The 10312-nt window shown below is 42.2% G+C and overlaps 1 protein-coding gene across 1 annotated transcript in view; it reads right to left on the reverse strand.

Annotated features, from left to right (window-relative positions):
- The window catches only part of LOC139395231 (sperm-associated antigen 1-like), a 59149-nt gene extending 50050 nt beyond the window's left edge, over positions 1–9099 (reverse strand). The window contains exons 1-8 of the mRNA XM_071142879.1: positions 8875–9099; positions 6943–7101; positions 6532–6691; positions 6101–6223; positions 5933–6006; positions 5037–5149; positions 4726–4831; positions 4270–4400 (exon numbers count right to left, since the gene is read on the reverse strand). Coding sequence (XP_070998980.1) covers positions 4270–4400; positions 4726–4831; positions 5037–5149; positions 5933–6006; positions 6101–6223; positions 6532–6691; positions 6943–7101; positions 8875–8906 — 898 coding nt within the window. The 5' untranslated portion in view covers positions 8907–9099. The remainder of the gene's footprint in view (positions 1–4269; positions 4401–4725; positions 4832–5036; positions 5150–5932; positions 6007–6100; positions 6224–6531; positions 6692–6942; positions 7102–8874) is intronic.
- Positions 9100–10312: the final 1213 nt, after the last annotated feature.

A 10312-nucleotide genomic window follows, 5' to 3' on the forward strand; every position in this document is an offset into this window, starting at 1 on the left:
TGTCAGTCAGGGACATGAGCTATAAAACACAACGCTGTCAGTCAGGGACATGAGCTTTAAAACACAACGCTGTCAGTCAGGGACATGAGCTTTAAAACACAATGCTGTCAGTCAGGGACATGAGCTTTAAAACACAATGCTGTCAGTCAGGGACATGAGCTTTACAACACACCTTATTCCCGCCTGCACCACTTTTCAACCAGGCACCCTCTAAAGTAGTGCACTATATAGTGAATAGGGTTCCATAGGGCTCTGGTCTAAAGTAGTGCACTATATAGGGAATAGGGTGTCATTGGGTCCTGGTCTAAAGTAGTGCACTATATAGGGAATACGGTGGGTCCTGGTCTATAGTAGTGCACTATACAGGGAATAGGGATCTGGTCTAAAGTAGTGCACTATACAGGGAATAGGGTGCCATTTGGGACATGCATGGTGAAGCACTTTGCTATGTAGCGTGGTTATATAGTATTCATAACGAAGTGTGTATACATTAAATAGACCAGAGTCTCTTAAAGGTAGACTCAATGAAGTGACGTTTCACCATTAAATAGACCAGAGTCTCTTAAAGGTAGACTCAATGAAGTGACGTTTCACCATTAAATAGACCAGAGTCTCTTAAAGGTAGACTCAATGAAGTGACGTTTCACCATTAAATAGACCAGAGTCTCTTAAAGGTAGACTCAATGAAGTGACGTTTCACCATTAAATAGACCAGAGTCTCTTAAAGGTAGACTCAATGAAGTGACGTTTCACCATTAAATAGACCAGAGTCTCTTAAAGGTAGACTCAATGAAGTGACGTTTCATCAGCAGCATCACAGACATTGAGGTGAGGACTTCACTCTCCCAGTCATACACAGTATCTACACTATGCTACGTAGCGTGGTTATATATATATATATTAGACCAGTCACTCTCCCAGTCATACACAGTATCTACACTATGTAGCGTGGTTATATATATATATATTAGACCAGTCACTCTCCCAGCCATACACAGTATCTACACTATGCTATGTAGCGTGGTTATATATATATATATTAGACCAGTCACTCTCCCAGTCATACACAGTATCTACACGTAGCGTGGTTATATATATATATATATTAGACCAGTCACTCTCCCAGCCATACACAGTATCTACACGTAGCGTGGTTATATATATATATTAGACCAGTCACTCTCCCAGCCATACACAGTATCTACACGTAGCGTGGTTATATATATATATTAGACCAGTCACTCTCCCAGCCATACACAGTATCTACACGTAGCGTGGTTATATATATATATATTAGACCAGTCACTCTCCCAGTCATCTGCACGCGTGTACGAGTTCCCTTCACGCAGTTGCAACGTCGTAGATACGGGGACCAAAACAGAGGAGAAGTTGAGTACTTTTCATATTGTCTGGCTCTATCTCTAGTGGGTCAGTACCTTTCATATTGTCTGGCTCTATATCTAGTGGGTCAGTACCTTTCATATTGTCTGGCTCCATCTCTAGTGGGTCAGTACCTTTCATATTGTCTGGCTCTAAGTGGGTCAGTACCTTTCATATTGTCTGGACAGTACCTTTCATATTGTCTGGCTCTATCTCTAGTGGGACAGTACCTTTCATATTGTCTGGCTCTATCTCTAGTGGGTCAGTACCTTTCATATTGTCTGGCTCTATCTCTAGTGGGTCAGTACCTTTCATATTGTCTGGCTCTATCTCTAGTGGGACAGTACCTTTCATATTGTCTGGCTCTATCTCTAGTGGGTCAGTACCTTTCATATTGTCTGGCTCTATCTCTAGTGGGACAGTACCTTTCATATTGTCTGGCTCCATCTCTAGTGGGTCAGTACCTTTCATATTGTCTGGCTCTATATCTAGTGGGTCAGTACCTTTCATATTGTCTGGCTCTATCTCTAGTGGGACAGTACCTTTCATATTGTCTGGCTCTATCTCTAGTGGGTCAGTACCTTTCATATTGTCTGGCTCTATCTCTAGTGGGACAGTACCTTTCATATTGTCTGGCTCTATCTCTAGTGGGACAGTACCTTTCATATTGTCTGGCTCCATCTCTAGTGGGTCAGTACCTTTCATATTGTCTGGCTCTATCTCTAGTGGGACAGTACCTTTCATATTGTCTGGCTCTATCTCTAGTGGGTCAGTACCTTTCATATTGTCTGGCTCTATCTCTAGTGGGACAGTACCTTTCATATTGTCTGGCTCTATCTCTAGTGGGACAGTACCTTTCATATTGTCTGGCTCCATCTCTAGTGGGTCAGTACCTTTCATATTGTCTGGCTCTATCTCTAGTGGGACAGTACCTTTCATATTGTCTGGCTCTATCTCTAGTGGGACAGTACCTTTCATATTGTCTGGCTCTATCTCTAGTGGGTCAGTACCTTTCATATTGTCTGGCTCTATCTCTAGTGGGACAGTACCTTTCATATTGTCTGGCTCCATCTCTAGTGGGTCAGTACCTTTCATATTGTCTGGCTCTATCTCTAGTGGGACAGTACCTTTCATATTGTCTGGCTCTATCTCTAGTGGGTCAGTACCTTTCATATTGTCTGGCTCCATCTCTAGTGGGTCAGTACCTTTCATATTGTCTGGCTCTATCTCTAGTGGGTCAGTACCTTTCATATTGTCTGGACAGTACCTTTCATATTGTCTGGCTCTATCTCTAGTGGGACAGTACCTTTCATATTGTCTGGCTCTATCTCTAGTGGGTCAGTACCTTTCATATTGTCTGGCTCTATCTCTAGTGGGTCAGTACCTTTCATATTGTCTGGCTCTATATCTAGTGGGTCAGTACCTTTCATATTGTCTGGCTCTATCTCTAGTGGGACAGTACCTTTCATATTGTCTGGCTCTATCTCTAGTGGGTCAGTACCTTTCATATTGTCTGGCTCTATCTCTAGTGGGACAGTACCTTTCATATTGTCTGGCTCTATCTCTAGTGGGTCAGTACCTTTCATATTGTCTGGCTCTATCTCTAGTGGGACAGTACCTTTCATATTGTCTGGCTCCATCTCTAGTGGGTCAGTACCTTTCATATTGTCTGGCTCTATCTCTAGTGGGACAGTACCTTTCATATTGTCTGGCTCTATCTCTAGTGGGACAGTACCTTTCATATTGTCTGGCTCTATCTCTAGTGGGTCAGTACCTTTCATATTGTCTGGCTCTATCTCTAGTGGGACAGTACCTTTCATATTGTCTGGCTCCATCTCTAGTGGGTCAGTACCTTTCATATTGTCTGGCTCTATCTCTAGTGGGACAGTACCTTTCATATTGTCTGGCTCTATCTCTAGTGGGACAGTACCTTTCATATTGTCTGGCTCTATCTCTAGTGGGACAGTACCTTTCATATTGTCTGGCTCTATCTCTAGTGGGTCAGTACCTTTCATATTGTCTGGCTCTATCTCTAGTGGGACAGTACCTTTCATATTGTCTGGCTCTATCTCTAGTGCGTCAGTACCTTTCATATTGTCTGGCTCCATCTCTAGTGGGTCAGTACCTTTCATATTGTCTGGCTCTATCTCTAGTGGGTCAGTACCTTTCATATTGTCTGGCTCTATCTCTAGTGGGTCAGTACCTTTCATATTGTCTGGCTCTATATCTAGTGGGTCAGTACCTTTCATATTGTCTGGCTCTATATCTAGTGGGACAGTACCTTTCATATTGTCTGGCTCTATCTCTAGTGGGTCAGTACCTTTCATATTGTCTGGCTCCATCTCTAGTGGGTCAGTACCTTTCATATTGTCTGGCTCTATATCTAGTGGGTCAGTACCTTTCATATTGTCTGGCTCCATCTCTAGTGGGTCAGTACCTTTCATATTGTCTGGCTCTATCTCTAGTGGGTCAGTACCTTTCATATTGTCTGGCTCTATCTCTAGTGGGTCAGTACCTTTCATATTGTCTGGCTCTATCTCTAGTGGGTCAGTACCTTTCATATTGTCTGGACAGTACCTTTCATATTGTCTGGCTCTATCTCTAGTGGGACAGTACCTTTCATATTGTCTGGCTCTATCTCTAGTGGGTCAGTACCTTTCATATTGTCTGGCTCTATCTCTAGTGGGTCAGTACCTTTCATATTGTCTGGCTCTATCTCTAGTGGGTCAGTACCTTTCATATTGTCTGGCTCTATCTCTAGTGGGTCAGTACCTTTCATATTGTCTGGCTCTATCTCTAGTGGGTCAGTACCTTTCATATTGTCTGGCTCTATCTCTAATGGGACAGTACCTTTCATATTGTCTGGCTCTATCTCTAGTGGGTCAGTACCTTTCATATTGTCTGGCTCCATCTCCAGTACCTTCTGACAGTCGTTGAGGGCATTGTGCCAGTGTTGCAGTTGGATCTCTGACTGGGCTCTGTTGTTGTAGCCGGCTACGGTTGGTACCACTGACAGACTCCTGGTGAGAACGAGACATGGAGAGAAGACAGACGGACCTCATTTAGCAGTACTGAAGACTGGCTATTGGATGAGACCTTCCCACGAGGAAGTAAGTGAGTAATATAAACATTGACTAAGGAATTATGACAGAGCTCCACTAGGTATCTCTATGAGTATAAATGTCTCTCTGTGGTTTGAAGCTGAACTCTGAAGACAAAGGAATTAAACCCATTGAATATGCATTCACTAAAAGATACTAGCATCAACTTATCTTGAAGGTCATGACCATCCCTAAATCCTCAAAAGTGAGACAGCTATTAGTGTGTTAAGTTACAGGGTCTGACCTTGTATAATACACCACAGCTTCCTCATAGTCGTTGGCCTTGAAGGCCTCGTTGCCTTTATCCTTCTCGCGGTTGGCAACGAGGACTTTCTCCTGTTCAGTCAACGCTACAAGAACATACACATTCTATAAAAGACGACTGAGCAAGAATAGTCAAATAAAGACCTTACTTCAAAGTGTACATGAATTCACGATATAACTTACCGAACAACACAATTCATTTATTCACACTTTGTGTAACCGTTTAAACTAAATAGCATCTCTGGGACACTAATGACACAGTCTAATGAGAAACAAATATATATCTTTCACCTGCTGTATCCATTTTGCTCCTGATTGTTGGATGTCTAGAGTTTACAATTTCAGGGGGATCCTTTTTTGTTACATTTCCATCAATTTTATCACACTCCTTGTCGACATCAAACCTGCAATACAGAGTGATAACATTGATAATATGGTATTTTATCAGGCTCCTTGTCGACATCAAACCTGCAGTACAGAGTGATAACATTGATAATATGGTCTAGGCATGATTCCTGGATCCCATACACGAATTACACAGCAGGAAAAAACTACACTGGTCTTATTCTATATAATCAGGAGGTAGAACCTTCTAGACTCTCTGGTTCCATTCTATATAACCAGGAGGTAGAACCTTCTAGACTCATTGGTCTTATTCTATATAATCAGGAGGTAGAACCTTCTACTGGTCACATCCTATATAATCAGGAGGTAGAACCTTCTAGACTCACTGGTCCCATTCTATATAATCAGGAGGTAGAACCTTCTAGACTCTCTGGTCCCATTCTATATAATCAGGAGGTAGAACCTTCTAGACTCACTGGTCTCATTCTATATAATCAGGAGGTAGAACCTTCTAGACTCTCTGGTTCCATTCTATATAATCAGGAGGTAGAACCTTCTAGACTCACTGGTCTCATTCTATATAATCAGGAGGTAGAACCTTCTAGACTCACTGGTCTTATTCTATATAATCAGGAGGTAGAACCTTCTAGACTCACTGGTCCCATTCTATATAATCAGGAGGAAGAACCTTCTAGACTCACTGGTCCCATTCTATATAACCAGGAGGAAGAACCTTCTAGAAACTCACTGGTCTCATTCTATATAATCAGGAGGAAGAACCTTCTAGAAACTCACTGGTCCAATTCTATATAATTAGGAGGAAGAACCTTCTAGAAACTCACTTGTCCCATTCTATATAATTACGAGGCAGAACCTTCTTCTGTGCAGTTTTCTTCTGTCCATTTGAAACTGTATTCTGCAACACAATTTAGAATGAAGTTCTAGTCATTTTCCTTCTATTGTCTGACAACACAAAATAATAGTATTTCCTTATAAAACAGAGGCTGTACCTGCTTGAGAGGAATAGAGCAACTTGATCCACGTACTGGGGGTAGATTCTCACTTTCAAGATCATGGAATATAGATTGTTGTTTCAGCTCAGTTTCACTCATTTTGGCATCTGACTCCCACTTCTGTAAAAGTGAAAACAGTGTGGTGAATATTAGGTTAAGTCTGCTATATAAGGATGTGTGTATCGGTCTCATTACCTACAGCTACACTACTATGGTATTACTACTAATACAAAAGTCTCAATACTACTTACAAGTGTTGTTACAAAGTCAATGATCTCTGTTAACCCAGAACCTAAAATCTTGAAATCATTTTGGTCAGATGCTTGATGTTTAACGTAGTCTCTCCACGACAGATTACAAAGTCAAATTGGCACAGCGAGACGCCACAAAAAACTTTGAGACAACGTCGCGTGGCAAACGGACAGTACCTTGAGTTCGTCCGTGATCTGACCCCATTCATCTGCAGAGAAGCAGGCGGCGGTGGCTGGTGGGTTGTCCTTTCTGAGGGCCCGACTTTTAGGGTCCAACCTCTCCAGACGACTCTCACAGAACTGTATCAGATGAGGATAGATGCCCTCATCTCCAGACCTGTCGTAAAATAGAATGACAGTGAATTTCAGAACATCTTATCAGGATAACACAGAGGTGTTCACTTGTCTGGCACAACACAGAGTCCTCAGGAACAAACAACAACAAAAATACCACGTTGATCCCCCATTTCAGTTCTGAATTAGATTTGTACTATTTGTGTTAACTCTTTTGTCCATTTCTCGCTTAGATTGTTATGTTGAAAACCACCAGCTGTAGCCTAAACCTAACTTTCCCCCTGAATCATTTACCTTAGCACCCTCAGAATCTTGCCCAAGTATTTCACATCAGTGCATTTTTCAATGTAGCCGTAGTCTAGGTGATCCACTGGAACTGCTGCGGCAGAAGTGGTCCCCGCTGGCACCTCTTGAGTTAGAAGTGAGGAAACTATCTCTGCATTCATGGCTGACCTGTTGACGACAACAACAACAACTAAATGTCTATGCGTTACTAAAGCGACATTTACTAAGTCGTGGCTAAGTCTAGTAGCTACTGCCTGGGTCCTGCGGCTCTGTGTTTTGACAACAATACTAGCTCGCTGAAGTTAGCAGTTTGGTTTAACGTTACGAGCTAACGTTACTGTCAGTGAAGATAGTTAAAAACATTTATTTCACCTTTATTTAACTAGTCAAGTCATGGATGGTTGAAAAGTCAATGTCCTTACTCACCAAACAACAACCCGTGTCACGGACGGAATGAGAAGTTGTATATATTTAGAGAAATAATAACTCGCTACGATGTAAAGTTATCTAGCGACCTGTGTGTGTGTATCTCATCAACCGAGCAACTCCACGCGTTTCGTTACTATGGTGACCAGTGTACCCGGTACGGTGGCCGCAGGGGGGTGCGATTCTGCTTGTTTTGTGGAAGAGACAAACATCTTTGGCGCTTCAGGTAGTTACTTCCTCCAGTAGATGACGATGTCACGTCAAAGATAGATAGTACAGTACTGGTCGATGTAACTCTGTTTAACAGCAACAAAGTAACACTGCATACACGCGCACACCCTATTTTTGCAGACATTGGCTCCTTTGATCAATCAGGTTTGATACTTGTGTTGTTGTTGCGGAAAGGTCTGCAGGGCGCCGGTATCCCCCCCACTTGCACTTACTGACAAATGACTTGTTGTTGACAATCCAACAACGTCTGGGCCAAAGTCTTGGATTTTCTTATGAGGAATAATAAACAAACAATTATTATTAGTAATATATTCCAAGTTACTTGAACTATAAACTGGGGAAAGAGAACTCACCAGTACATATGAGTGTATGACTGGAACGAACTGCAAAAATCGCTGAAGCTGGAGACGTACATTTCCCTCACTAACTTTAAACATAATCTATCTGAGCAGATAACCAATCGCTGCAGCTGCACATAGTCCATCTGTAAATAGCCCACCCAATCTACCTACCTCATCCCCATATTGTTTTTATTAACTTTTCTGCTATTCTGCACACCAGTATCTCGACTTGCACATCATCTGCTCATCTATCACTCCAGTGTTATTTTGCTCAATTGTAATTACTTCGCTACTATGGCCTATTTATTGCCTTACCTCTTCAGGCCATTTGCACGCACTGTATATAGACTTTCTTTTTTCTTCTTCTATTTTCTATTGTATTAATGACTGTACGTTGTGTTTACTCCATGTGTAACTCTGTGTTGTTGTTTGTGTCGCACTGCTTTGCTTTATCTTGGCCAGGTCGCAATTGTAAATGAGAACTTGTTCTCAACTGGCCTACCTGGTTAAATAAAGGTGTTCTCACCTGGCCTACCTGGTTAAATAAAGGTGTTCTCAACTGGCCTACCTGGTTAAATAAAGGTGTTCTCAACTGGCCTACCTGGTTAAATAAAGGTGTTCTCACCTGGCCTACCTGGTTAAATAAAGGTGAAATAAAAGTATGATCCACCAGGTGGATTTTCAGAGAGTGGGTTTTCCTGAATGAGAGGATAGGGGGCGGAGTTGATCAACACCATTTTACCTAAACTACTTCCCTAATGTTAAGAAAGAGAGAGAGAGAGAGAGGGTGCAGAGTTGAGGGTCTTCATTTTATCCAGACAGTGTCTAACGCGTGGTTAGTGTGCGGAGCACAACAGTCCGTTGTCTAGGGCATGACGGCGACTAGCCATGCATAAACAGACAGGGCAGACAGACAACAGGAAATAATGGGCTCCAGCTATACCTCATAAACAACCAGCTTGTTGTTCTGTTCATGTTTTATCCAGCCAGTCGCTGTCTGAGTTGACCGAGTATCGACCGTTCGCTTCTAGTCTCAGTCTTCTTTCCATATTTTCTCTTCATCTCTCCTCTCTTTTTCTTCTTCGCCATGGGATGTTCTTCGTCCAGCACACAGACTGTCGATGAGGAGAAGAGACCGGGGACAAAACCCGAGGAGTCCAACGGAGACACATTTGGTGAGTAACTTATATTTTTGTCAGGGTCAGTTGACAGTGACACTTTAGAAAAAAAGTTTTGTCAGAATGTGTCAAAGTAACCCGTTTTTTTCCCCCAATTTAGAATAGTTGTCACACTGCAGAAGGTTGTGTTATATGCATTTATTTTTGTCTTACTTTTAAACATTTTTTTTACCATATGACATTGTGATTGTATAGATATTTTTATTTTTGAAGGGGGCAAGGTTCTGGAAAAGAGACATTGTTCCAACACTTCAGCATGGTTACACTTTGCTCTTCTGAAGTATTTTGGTGGGGGGGGTTACATTGGGATTATCAATCAATCAAATGTATTTATAAAGCCCTTCTTACATCAGCTGATGTCACAAAGTGCTGTACAGAAACCCAGCCTAAAACCCCCCAAACAGCAAGCAATGCAGGTGTAGAAGCAAGCTCCTCGTGTATATATTATATATTATAGAATAACGTTTTATTATGATTCCTACCTGCTGTTAATATTTACTCAGTTATTGGTGATTTTAGTTTCATCTTTTGACTAAACCACAGCCAATGGTAATGCATTAGTATCTTATCTTTCCATTAGTTAAAAATATGTCAAAAACAGAACAAAACAATCAGCTCTTATCAGCCTATTTAGAGTGTAAAACCACAGGTGTTCACCTCCTCATGTATATATATTACAGTACATTATGTTCCCTGGACAGTCACATGTTGCCATTTAGAGAGGCCACGCAGCTCCGATCAAACGGCTGTGGAAAACGCTGCATTCTTGGCAGCACATCTGCACCCTGAGGCTATAGGGTTCTGACCCAACCTGTTAGTTAGCCCGTACTGTGTCATATCCCTGAGGCTATGGGGTTCTGACCCAACCTGTTAGTTAGCCCGTACTGTGTCATATCCCTGAGGCTATAGGGTTCTGACCCAACCTGTTAGTTAGCCCGTACTGTGTCATATCCCTGAGGCTATAGGGTTCTGACCCAACCTGTTAGTTAGCCTGTACTGTGTCATATCCCTGAGGCTATAGGGTTCTGACCCAACCTGTTAGTTAGCCTGTACTGTGTCATATCCCTGAGGCTATAGGGTTCTGACCCAACCTGTTAGTTAGCCTGTACTGTGTCATATCCCTGAGGCTATAGGGTTCTGACCCAACCGGTTAGTTAGCCTGTACTGTGTCATATCCCTGAGGCTATAGGGTTCTGACCCAAC

The sequence above is a fragment of the Oncorhynchus clarkii genome, unplaced genomic scaffold, assembly GCF_045791955.1.
Source record: "Oncorhynchus clarkii lewisi isolate Uvic-CL-2024 unplaced genomic scaffold, UVic_Ocla_1.0 unplaced_contig_13799_pilon_pilon, whole genome shotgun sequence".
Classification (NCBI taxonomy): domain Eukaryota; kingdom Metazoa; phylum Chordata; class Actinopteri; order Salmoniformes; family Salmonidae; genus Oncorhynchus; species Oncorhynchus clarkii.